This window comes from Bombus impatiens, unplaced genomic scaffold (genome assembly GCF_000188095.3).
Source record: "Bombus impatiens unplaced genomic scaffold, BIMP_2.2 scf_0142, whole genome shotgun sequence".
NCBI classification, from domain to species: Eukaryota; Metazoa; Arthropoda; class Insecta; order Hymenoptera; family Apidae; genus Bombus; species Bombus impatiens.
In genome coordinates, this window is record NT_176561.1 from 1,939,972 (window position 1) to 1,952,919 (window position 12,948).

The 12,948-nt window shown below is 37.3% G+C and overlaps 1 protein-coding gene across 3 annotated transcripts in view; it reads right to left on the bottom strand.

Annotated features, from left to right (window-relative positions):
- LOC100740283 (MAGUK p55 subfamily member 6) overlaps positions 1–12,313 on the bottom strand; it is a 25,714-nt gene extending 13,401 nt beyond the window's left edge. The window contains exons 1-2 of one of the 3 annotated variants that reach the window (XM_012382140.3): positions 11,881–12,311; positions 5,164–5,279 (exon numbers count right to left, since the gene is read on the bottom strand). In XM_012382140.3, the coding sequence (XP_012237563.1) occupies positions 5,164–5,279; positions 11,881–11,986 (222 nt within the window). In that variant the 5' untranslated portion in view covers positions 11,987–12,311. Of the gene's footprint in view, positions 1–5,163; positions 5,280–7,788; positions 7,901–11,880 lie in introns of those variants that run through there. The other 2 variants (XM_024365588.2, XM_012382141.3) reach the window with 2 other exon arrangements.
- Positions 12,314–12,948: the final 635 nt, after the last annotated feature.

A 12,948-nucleotide genomic window follows, 5' to 3' on the forward strand; every position in this document is an offset into this window, starting at 1 on the left:
ATCCTTGTTTTTAAGGAGAGTCATAAAATCATTCCGTACCTCTGTCAGGTACGCGGCCCTCCCGTGACCGTGGCTACGTCTAGTGACCCGTTATGTTACCTTAAACCTGAACCCATCGTCGTAACGCCAGATTGGAAAATTAAAAGTTGTTTTCCTTATTTTTATGGCTTAAACATTAAAATCTTGACTATGGTGATGGGAGGTTTTTCCCAGCATTCCCGACGGAAATACATAGACATGTCACAACCATTGTTCCAAAAATATACCAACAAAATTGTATTCCAGATTTCCATCCTCTCAAATCGTACTAAAACGACATCAAACTAAAACCGCATGGCGCATAAGTTTGCCAGTTACGTTCCTGTCACTTACACGTGCGTCAATGTCGCATACGCGTGTTCTCCGCTCGTCCCTTCGCGCGATTACAAAGCCGGTTGAAATTACATCGTAATCCGTGTGTGTACACGAGCGCACGCGACGTGACACTGCCTCGCGATTTCTGCGAGAGCGGTCATAAGCGATGACTCGGTCGCTGAAGTTCGAGCCTGGGCCAATTGGCCAGGACCTCTGAGGTCGCGGTCAATTACGCCGGATATCAGAGAAGCCGCGGCAACGATTTGTCAATTAACATACTCGGATTATTCACGAAGCATGGTTCGCCAGTGGTTTCCGGCGCCGCTGGCGCGCGACCGCTTGATTCACGGTTTGTCTCGCTCGCTTCTTCCCTTCGCAGGAAACGCCTTTGTTCCCAAGGAGGACCCTCGCGGTTTCCGCTTTTCGGTGGACTGTCCACGGGATGGCTTTGTAAGGTGCACGTTCGAGATCGGGATGAATGAGACGGAGGAAAAAGAACGGAAATGGAGTTTGTCATTAGTAATACAAAGGTTAGAGTAGTTGGTACAGGGGTGGAAGATTAATGAGACCTTCTTCTATCCGTAAACTGTGATGTTACTTTTCAGTTAGGATTCTTTTCTGCTAGAATTTATAGGTTTATCTGCGTAAAAGCTATAAAATTTAGAAATGTTAGACAAGAGAGATGAGATGGGAAGAAAGATCGAAAGTTCTGTTTGTTATTAGTGGAATATCGTAATATACGAAGTGTCCGATTTTATTATATAGATTCCTGAATCTTTCTTTTTTTTTCACTCAAATTGGTGACTTTGATTTCTTTATAATACCATTTTATAGTGAATATCAGAGTAATCTTGTATCTCGAGTTTTATCAAATTCATAAAGATTGACAAGATTTACTCAGTTTCTGTTTTGCACCTACTCCTCGAGCACGACGTAACTCTATTAATGGAAATTTTCCTATTACTCAGGCGACTTCTCGGCCTAATTAAACCTAACCACGTTCAGCTGAGTCATTAAGACACTCCCAAGATAAACTAGCAATTTTAGAATATACGAAAATAAAAATACCTGGAGGAGAGATACCACGAGAAAATCAAACTTCTCACACCTCTCTTAGATCCTTTCTTCCAACAGTTCCACATTAGCCACCAAATTTACCAAGGTTGTTTGGTGACCGGTTTTCATGGTTTTCGACGAAACCAGTAACGCCATATCGCATCTGTCAACGTTTGCTATTGTTGTCTTGAACCGAGCCGGAAACGAACACCGGCTTCTTAACGACTTTTCGACACCAGACGAGACTTCTACCTGCTGATCCCGAAGAACAGGATGGAATGTGGGCCCAGCAGGTGCGGTAAGTTGTATACATATATACGTGTGGATGGGCACTAACGTTTCGCAGGAAAGCCACGGATGCGTGCAGTTGATCGGGAACAAGATAATTCGAACGGTTTTGGGTCACGAGCCAGCAACCAACTTTGAGACTTTACAGATACGCTAAACTTCAAAGATCTTTTACGCCATCATTTTGGAATATTTTTAGAGACCTAAAGTCAAAGTTCTTCTTTTTTATAATTCTAAGAATTTCAAGAAAATGTTCGACTTGTTGGACCACTTCCAATAAAAAGATGCTCGAGTCTTCCAACTGCACTTCTTCCTTTGTATAGAACACTGAATTATTGAACGTTTCTTAACTCTCCGTAGATACAGTGAATCATTGACAAAGTAACTAAAATTCCATCAAATTTTTTATTGAATTGTTTTATTGAAAACAGATTTGATTCAACAAATAGTTGTATAACTTAGTAGAGACCTAAGATATCTACGGAATATGAAAAAATATGTTTTACGGAACATTAAATGTCGTTAATGCATTATACAAATGATGAGGAATATACGCAGACGTATCATAGTTGTTACGTAATGGATCAGAGAAGAGATGACGTACGTAGTCACGTCACACTGCTGAATTTACACCAATCGGCGGATAGTAATATTTTCACTTGAAGAGCCCAAGTTGTTCCATGGTTCGACGGGAAATGTATGTCACGACCAAAATAATGCGGCTGTTTCACGCAGCCATAGTGCAAGCGGTGTGTAAAAAGAAGCCGCGTACAAGACTTGTTTCGAAAATTTCATTGGTCGGACCGAGTGTTCCGACGTTTTCGAGTTCCAGCGTCGCGCATTCCTGCGCTACGGGATCTTTGCGGTTAGCGTCTCTTAAATTCCGTACGAATTGCTCGGTTAGTGGAAATGTTGGCTCATTTTTGCACGAGAAGAATTGAAAAATCGTATAAGAATTAAAAACACTATTTATGTTTTAAAAATCTAGTTTTAATTATCGAGAAATGTAGCAATTGAAATTAATGTATTGTAATCAAAGAGACTGAGAATGATTAGAATGTTTGTTGCGAATTTTTATAGAAATTAACTGTGTTATATGTATTTCTAGAATGATTCATTCTGTGCAAATTTTTGTAACGATTTACTACAGATCGTAATTCCCAAAAACGTACTGATCGTGTTGAATATCGAAATACGAGGGTGACAAAATTATATTCGATGTTACCAGATCATTTTCTAACCAATATCACGTGCACAACCTAGTCCGAATATTTTCAATCGTAGCGACACTAGTTTCGATGGCTAGAAACGTGCGAATTAAGTCTTAGAAGATTTATGTGTCTTCGTGTGGTATATCGAGTTCATAGTCGATTTATTGCTTTGAATTCAGGTAGCCGTTGTTAGATGAGATTGTTTAAGAATGTCTGGCGTAACATTCATAAATTATAGCGAAAGGTTTTCAGCGTCTGAATTTCTTGTTTTACAAAACAGAAAGTGGCCATTACAAGTTGAATGAATGGATTGAATGTCAACGATGGGAAATAAAAATTTGTATAATAGCATTGAGTGTTGGATGTGAGAACGAATAGTATTTTGAAGAATAGAATACAGTCGTGGAAAGTGTTTTGTTCACTGACAGGAAGCTTTCGTAATATAAGAATACTATACATCGCAATGGAACAGAAAGCTGAAATCAAAAGTTGAGAGAAATAGGCAAGTGAAAAGGCGTTCATTTATTACAGTTTTGATGGTGAAGCTGTAATGAAACTATGGAAACGAAAACGAGCGGCGACACGGTCAACGAAGCGTATTTATGTACCGTGAAAATGACATAGATGACGTTTTTACTAAACAGTAAAAAAGCACGTAAAAATATTAACCTCTTCAGGAACGAATTTATTTAAAGTTAGAAAACGATCATTATTTCTCATTTTTCTGAGAAAAGGAGTGTACGCTATTGAATACATACGCGGCAAGTGGGTTTTCAGGTTAACTATTTGTAAAACGATTTTCTCCGTCAAGGGAATATTTATGATTTAAATTAAAGAAAAAGTAAATACAAGACATATATACAAAACATATATACTTCCGTTCACAACAGATATATTGGATCACAATCTTATACGAATATAGATTTCCAACCGATTAATTGCTCCCTTAATAATTTAGATTAATTATTATATTTTGTATGAAACTAAATGTTCCGATACTTCTTTATTCATAATTTCCAAAAGATGAAAAAATAACACTTTTATTAAGAAGATTAAGGGAAACACTAAAAGCCCAAATAAATGAAAAATCGAGAAGAAAAGCTTTGAGAAGGCATAGAAATGAATAAACGTACCCAAAAGTTAAGTATTCAGCTTTACAGAATTCCAAATGTTAAACAAGTTAAACAAAGCTCGGTAATCGATCAATAAAAGACAGGATAGTAACAGACTAAACAAGCCAGCCAGCCCACGAGTAAGTATATCTTTCCTATTTTTACGAACGAGCTAAGAAACCGATCCCAAACGAGTATCGAGCGTGGAAGGAACGAGTTCAACGACATTCGAAGATTTTTACCGACCTCGGCAAGGGGACTTGCGGCTGGCTGCGTTACGTTTTCCATTTCACGGCGTTGCATTCGTACGGGGATTTCACGGCGGACGAGGCACTCTCTCGTAAATGACGGTCTCTTTCTCGTAAAATCGAGCGTAGTAAACACGTGGCACGTGCATGTGTCTCGAAACCATCTGCCCTCAGCGCGCATGATCCAACGACGCACGCTATTGTTTATTTCGCCGGTGCCAAAAATAATACACACACGCTCGAATAATGGTTGCAATTAACCCGATTCGATATATGCTGAAAAAATTCTATACTCAAGCAAGTGGCAATTGACAATCTAACAAATAAGCTATCGATTACGAGGCTGTAATAGTTGCGCTCATCATTTACTACGATTGAGAAAACACAATCTTCATCCTGTTGTAACAAAACTAAACTTCTTCGTTCTATTCTAGTGAACTGCAAATTAGCCGGTAGTGCGAATAAACAATGATTGATAACAGGAAACAATTATAACAAACTGTCACAGTTCACAGTTGTAAAAGAGAAGATATCGCGGTCATGCTTCCCTATAATATTAGATATTTCGAAACAACATCTTTAATTTTAATTATTTTCAATGGAATATTGCTTGAAAATTGTATCCTTTCGACGTAGGAAATGTCCACTTGCATCACATCCAAGCAAACTAACCTCATATTTTTATTTATTAACGAGATTTAAACCAACTTGTTTAGAATTTACTTTCTAATATACGTTATTGTAATAACACAAAATAAATGGAGAAGATTTCTAAATTCTTGAATTCGTCGTATTACGAAAGTTCATCATCGTAACTGGATACAAAATGGGAGGACAATGATGTAATACAGGAGACAGAAAAGATCACTAACATGAAGACACGCGTTTACTCACCTTCACTAGAGACGTGACCACAGGGCTATCCAGGAGGCCTTTGAGGAACAGTAGATCCGTGTCGTCAGCCACCTTGCCCAGCTCCTCCAGGTTGTCGCGTACGTGCATGAAGGCGGCTGGAACAGTGACCAGACACTTTTCCATAACACCGTGCTACGTGGACGTGCGCGAAGGGCAACGACACTACCGGCACGAGCGTCGAGGGTGCAAAAGAGCGACGCGAGGGGATGCCGGGTGTGGCCATTCGATGGATCAATATTGGGGCAGCCACAGGTGGCTGGAGCTAAAGCATGAGACACTTTGGTGAAAAAATCGAAAAGCGGGAAGTCGAGTAAGTGTTGATGCGAAAGGAAGTATTATTCACGTAGAGGTAAAATTTTTAAATGGTTACCTTTAGACCGCGAATATTTATGCATTTATGGAAAGTTGAAGTATACAAAAATGTGCAAAATGCATATAATATGCTAAAATGTTTTAAGTACTATAGTACTGTAGTATATAGTACCTCTATAGTGGTTATAGTATTTATATAATATTGAGTTATATTATTTTTATAAAAATGTGAATTTGAATTAGTATAACCGAAATTATTTCCCGTTTATACATATCAGCTACATTTTCCCCTAAAACGCTACGTATTATTTGAGCAAACATTGTAATTTTGCGAATATTTCATTCCACGGTATAATAGTATTAATTTAGAAATAAACAGCACATACATATTTTACATGAGTTATGAAAACAAAATGTTCTGATTTATATGCTCACTAGCGCGTGTATATTATTTCGTATATGCAGTTCACATGCCAGTAGAATAAAAATAAATAATAGAAAGAAAATAAATAATAAATTTAACAACTTGGGAAAATATGTTTTTGCAAGATTCATAATTTAATCAAGATCAAAATAGTAATGAAATAATGTTGGATATTAGTTTTCAGAATATAAACTTAAGGGTTATGTATTTTATATGAAAAATTTAAGTTTTTGTCAAGATTTTAGCAAGTACTTCCTTTATGAATGTGAATGAATACCAGACTTTTCATTACATACGATTTATTTGTGATAGAGTTACTGCTGAACTTATTTTTCCAGATTTCAGGACCTAATTAATCAAAGACTGATAATTAACCGAATCTCAATTTCAAGTATGATGTTCGTCAATCTAGTTTGTACAATCTAGACTCAAACATATTATGTTCGGATTCGAAAGAAATTTGAAGCAATCTTAAGGACCAAAGAATCATCTTACTGCTAACAATGGTTTCCAGCTGGTGCCAATTAACATTGAATCCATTCACAAGTGCCAGGACTAATTAGAGTCATAATCATACTTCGACCTACCTTTTCACTTTCGTTCGACCTTACTTCGTCGAACAATTTTCAACACGAAACGACGTTTAGCGTAATTATGAATGAGATAAAGCCTTTTTACTATTTCAAACAAAGAATACAAAAAGATCGTTCTCTTGTTTAATTGTCAATATTAATAGCGAAAAACGAGTTTAAATCAAACATTACAAATCGTTCGTAAAGTATTTGAATGTGGCGTCTCCTCCTGAAAAATCCCTTGGAATCTCAATTTTTTATAGATGATATATTAAAGTTTTGATTTGTTTTAATAAAAGCAACGACACAAGATGTTTTACTAAAAATATCTCTTATTTTTGCAAACATATTCTCTTACAAAGTTAAGTCACAAAATTTTCTAAAATTATCTCATTTGCAATTATCTTACATCCCTTAGAACACATTTATCATAAAGGGTAGTTTGTCGAACCAGTTGTATCTTTATAATTTATGACGTTTAATTATCGAAGACCAGACGAGGCGTTCTCCAGGTTCGAGTGGTTCTGATAAATAGTGATTGGCCACTTGAATGTACGATGATAAGCGATGTCGACGACGGGAGGTTTGCATGATAAATGCGTGTAGTTACACGAAGCTATCGAACCACGAGTGCATAGAGCCATACTATGACGATCGCGTATCGTCTTTCCGGAACGCCTCGACCTATTTCTCGCCTGGTTTACAGCCGAAGGAAAAAGTTCTTAAACCAGTCTGTCCGTGTGTATACAGGCGAAACGAAACGCTGGTTTGACGATGCGTTATACAAGCAACTGCAAATCTTTAACTTTAATACGAGACGATATAAAGAAAATTATATCTTCTATTTGAAGAAAAATATGATCGCGCCAAATTTATTATAATTTTTTACCATATTTTTTTATTTGAGATTGTCTAACGTCAATATTGGATCAGAAAATATTCCGTTCGCTTGTTCTGACCGAGTTTATGCATGAAACAGAAATGCAGAAGAATTAAGAAGAGTATTTAAATACACTTAGAATTGCGTCAATTTTTTCGAACCTTCTCTATTTTAGATTATTGAACTCCTTGTTAATTTTAATTAATTTCAATTAAAAGGAAGAAACGACGAAGTTGCAAAAGGGCATTCAAATTTGTTAAAAACCAAAGCGAAGCACATAAACGAGAAGTTTGTTCGCGGAATTCTGATGGAGAACGAGAAGGAAATATTTCTTCTGAACGTTACATTAGAAAACTTTTCAATGGAATTTTTTCAATGTAGAATCAAACAAATCTAAACTAACATCGCAGATTTACCATTTTCTATTTGATAGAGTTTGGTGCCATTCACAGCATCGATGCTGGCTAACAGCCGGCGATCTTCTATCTTCTCCTTTCTTCCGAAGAAAACCATTTTGACGTTTCTTCTTACACGACGATGTAAACTCTTATATAAGAAACCTTTAATACATCAACAAATCATATTTTCACTTTCTTCTCCGTTTCACATTTTACATTCTCATCGTCACATCTAACGTCACGTCTCGTTGACGTCACTAAACGCCAGACACCATAAGTAAGTACGATTATTCTCACATTCTTGCACTATCAAACGAAACAAGAAATCTCTTCTTTAGGAGTCTGTATCTACTGAATCCTATCACAACGTTGTTAAAACGTGGGACAGTTTCAATTACCATAACTCAATTATCACCGAACTATCCATCTCACTATCAACAATCACTGTTCTTTGTAACACGCATTCTCACGCGATCGTTGATCTTTCGGGAAGCCACGTTCCTTTCGGTAGCCAAGCCAGTGTTTGTCAAGGCAGAGCAAACAAGAGAATTTTCTTCGAAGACGTAGGAAGCGTGCACACTGGTCCGTTCCGCGGCAACACGTCACGGTGAATGGAAACTCCGTGTTACACCTGCTTGGGGCCCCAGGCCCCTGCCAGGAGACTAAAAGCGACACCCCGTGGAAGTGATGGAACACAACGAAGTTAGAAGAACGTTCGCGCCGCGCTGCACTGCTCCCTTCGGGCTCAGGAAATTCGTGACGCTCTTTAAGGGCATCCTGACTACATCACAGAAAGTGCTCTTTCTTTTGCGACGGAAACATCTTTAACGGCTGATGCTTTAAAGTGCTTTTTTTCAAATCAAATAGTACAAGCATATGGAGCTGGTAGTTTTTAAATAGTTATTTGTGGCATTCGTCGTGGCTGATTGATTCTCGAGGAATTCTTTTTTTTCTTTTTCTTTTAAAATGACGGATGTCGATAATAGATTGAAACTGTTGAAACGTGGGGTTGCGTTGCAAGGTGCAAGAAGGTAAACAGGTTATTCATTCGGACCGAAGATTGTTGAATGTAGGATAGTTCATGGTTTGATTAAAAGTTTCGTTCAAGTTTTAGTTGCTTTCTATTATGATTGAGAAGAATTGGCCTCTCTTTTAGTAAGATCTCGTTAGTGTTAGTTGTTCGTTGTCGTAATTGAGGAAAATGGTTCTTGCTTATGACGTGACCTTTTAAAAGTTTTGTGAAAGGCTTGAATGATCTTTGTTTCATTGTGTCCCATTTCATTTGTCAAAGTTATTTCACATATTCACACATACACAACTCTGAAGATTTCGCACAATAACGAACCTCACAACTTGATTTTCTTTTAGGATTTTGACGATTGATACCGTCAGAATGGTTCAGCTGGTTACGTTACGAAGTTTTTAAACTATCAGAGCAAATTTCAAATCTAATTGAATTTCACATATCCATAGGTTTCCACTCAAGAAGAATCACACTTTATTATTTACATGATCTAGTCGTTTGAACTACATACTCTGTGAGAAAAGACGCTGGGGCGCTTTAAAAACAGAACGTGAATTGTATAGTCTACGAAGATTGTCGCGATGCGTGTTGTCGTCGCCGAAGAACGATTGAAACTGACGTTTCCAAAATTTCGTCGGGGAAGGAGCGCATCAAAAGGAGAGGAAAGCTATTCTTATTTTTGTAGACAAATCAAAGCGAGGGAATACGAGAAAGAGAGGAGCGTACGATGAAAAGGAAAATACCACCGGGTAACTGCCCGCGAGAATCCGAGCACGTTGACGAAGGATCCAGAAACGAACCAGCTGGTCTCCGGAGGAAGGAAATCATTCTTCATGGACGTAATGAAAAAAATCGACCATCACTTGGCTCGTGTCTCATTTTGGATAACTTTTTTGTACAATTTGTCGCCATTATTCACCCTTTTCTCCTTTTTACGTTATTTTTTGTTCGATGTGTCTTAAACAAAGAGTTGACTTCGAAATAACTTTACGATGAATGGAGGAATTTTGTTGTAACCGAAAAACACGTTTTTGGTCTTTTGGATTTTTGAAATATTTGAAAATTTTTAAATTTATTAGTAATTTTTCTTCTACCACATTTTTGTCTTTGACGGGACGTTAGTCTCTTGTTTATGTTACTTTCGGTTAATTATTTTAAAGTATTAGTTGATCTTTGTTGAAAAATTATCTTATGATCAGGGAAATTGAAATTCCATGATTTTCTTAGGTTCTTTAGATAGATATTTATAAAAGTTTTAGATTATATTTTTCCATTGGATTTTTATCAAGATGAAATACTAGGGTTATTTAGAATATTTTACGCGAGATACTTCTGAGTCGATTAACTGTTTTATCGTGAACAGATGTTCAACGTAACCCACCGATCGTGCAAATCGTGATTTTATTGACGTTTATTTTGTCCCACACTAGAGAAATACACAGGCTCCGGACCAGGGATCTGAAACTGCTTTCAATCAGGATGGCCGTAAGGTGTAGACGGAAACCATTTGCTCCATCGAAATTATAAAACGGAAGCAACTATGAATTCGATACTAGAAGGCATCGCCTTCCGAATCCATGAAGATTTTTAATAAACTTTTTATGAAGCAACTCAAATTTAAAATTGTACATACGATAAAAGTTAAATATAAAATTCTTGGAAAGTACATGAAAAAGATCGTTTTTACGATAGAACTAATAGTATAACAGAAAAACAATTCAACGAAAGTAAGGAGCTTTCCTGGAAAGCTTAAGAAAAGGAGGAGGAATGAGTCTGAACACACAAAATTTTTAGAGATTCTTAAATCTGTGAAAATAAAGATCGAATAAAATTTGAATTCTGAAAATTATCCTGGCTGAAGATTGTAAATTTAGAAAAATTTGGATTTCGTGATGATGTTACTATATTATACGTAATCATTGAAATTAGTATTCATTCAAGGTCCTAAGGTGTATAGCTGGCTTTGTTATGGGTTTTATCGATCGTCCGAGTTTTCTTCTCGAGAGCACGCGTTAATATCGACCGTCTCCTTGTAATTTTTCCATGACGTCGTGAATTTCTTTTCGGCGTTTCAAGGATGTGAAATATTCGTGAAATTGAAATTTTGGAAACATATTGGTATCAAATCGAGTTATCTGATTTAACTTGTCAGTCGTGAAAGAAAGCTAATAAAGATAAATTAATACTCATTAAGTCGAATTCGAGCTATTCAAAAAGTAGTAATACATATCTGAAATGATCCCATTAACAGGTTATTCTAGCATTCTTCAGAAATGAGATAGGTAAAGAATTTAATGTAAAAGTATTTGCAAATTTGTTTCAAAACCTGATGACCACGTCAATGTGATACTAAATCCCTGTGAGACGTGTCTGAACCGCAATGTGAAAAACTGGAACGTAAGTCAGCATCGATGGTGCTTCCACTGAAATCACGTTAAATTCAACAGGATCACAGACATTTTGTGTCAGAAAAGGAAGAATCTTCGAAGAATGGTAAACGAAAGTTATAGAGAAGGAAAAGTTCGTGGAAGTCGGATGAAACGGTTCAATCAATATCCTCCATCCGTACAAATCAAGATCCAGAGAACTGTCAAGAATTCAAAGTGACGAGTGGAATCTATCGAAAGTTTTGGGGAGATCTGATAAGACGAGCCTTTAGAAATTCTACGAAAGTCGAGCAGCAAAGTACAAGGTCTTTAGATCTTTAAAAAGTTTGCGGCTATTCCGTTAACTAGATATTTAAATTCAGATTCTATTTAACGCAAGATTAGAATTACAAAGATTAGATTACAAATTTCTTAAGATAAGTTTACATTTTTTAATTCAAGTTCAGATATAAATCACTAGTGCAAATTCAAATTTTCTTTCTTTTACATTCAAATTTGAATTTTCAAATTGAAATTTTCAATTTTCTAGACCTCGATATAAATGGCGGGAGAACTAATCGAAACCCACTTCGATAACAGAGGTGAGTAAATCAAACGGTTCGCGTAGTCAATAAAACGTTACTCGACTCAGTTCAATCTCTCCAATCTCGGACAGTTCAATCTACAATCCGTTCTGTACTCGAATAATTTCAAACTTACCGGAAGTGGATTTCAAGTGCGGTAGTTCCTTCTTAGGAATGATCGAGGGTAGTTTCGAACACCCACAAATGTCCTCGATATCCATCATCGACTTGCTATTCTTCATCCTGGTGGACGATAGTGGAATGTGGTTTCAGGTGACGCCAATCGGCATCACGATCAGCATGGATCCCAGCCCCGAGTATTCCACTGACAGGATCGAACTTCCGTTTGCCCAAATTCCCGATTCACCGGCGACCTTGTCATTCTCCCTGTCACTCTTCCTCTCGAATGTTCCACGTGTTGTCCACGTCCCCCCGTCAATTGATCTACGTTTGACGCGAAGTCAAAATGGCAGTCGAAGATCTCGTGATCTATTCATAGATCACCGGTAATGGTCCGTGATCGTGGTAGAGAACGTCGAAGAGAACGAACGAACGAGGAAGACCGCAACGGGACCTATAAGCCCGCGCTCTGTTCGTGTCCGGTACTTATAGCATGTTGCGCGGGGGGTGGGTTTTTGCACCCTCTCTCTCGCTCCGCTTACACGATTTTGCGACTCGTGGCAACGAGTGCCGCGTGCGTTCGGATCGATCGATAGTAAACGCGCCCACGGAAGGGTAGAAATATTCTGGATTACGGCGTCATACAACTTACAACAACAACATACAAAACAAACGCCTTGACGATCGTCTTTTCGAATCAAAAGAGATATTTTTTTAAATAGCGGGGAAATTATGTTTGCATCTTCAATTATTGGAGATATGAAGTTTGGAGCTTTTATCAGAACGTTTCTCGGTGAACTTATAGTTTCTGATTAAATTTGAAATTTTAGATCGAACTTCGTACATCTAAACTATTTTATAGTACGACGAACAAATTGTGATTACGTGCGAACCGTTGACAAGCCACGTTGAATAGCTTCGTATAAATTATAAAATTGAGAAATTACAGATGTTTAAGCATCTTTTTTTCATTCGGATCAACTGGATAGATTTATTGCGTTAAGAAATTGTTTTCCTTCTTTTTATTGACGATTGTATATTATAGTAATATCCAACACTAATTGCAATACCTTGTAACCATTCT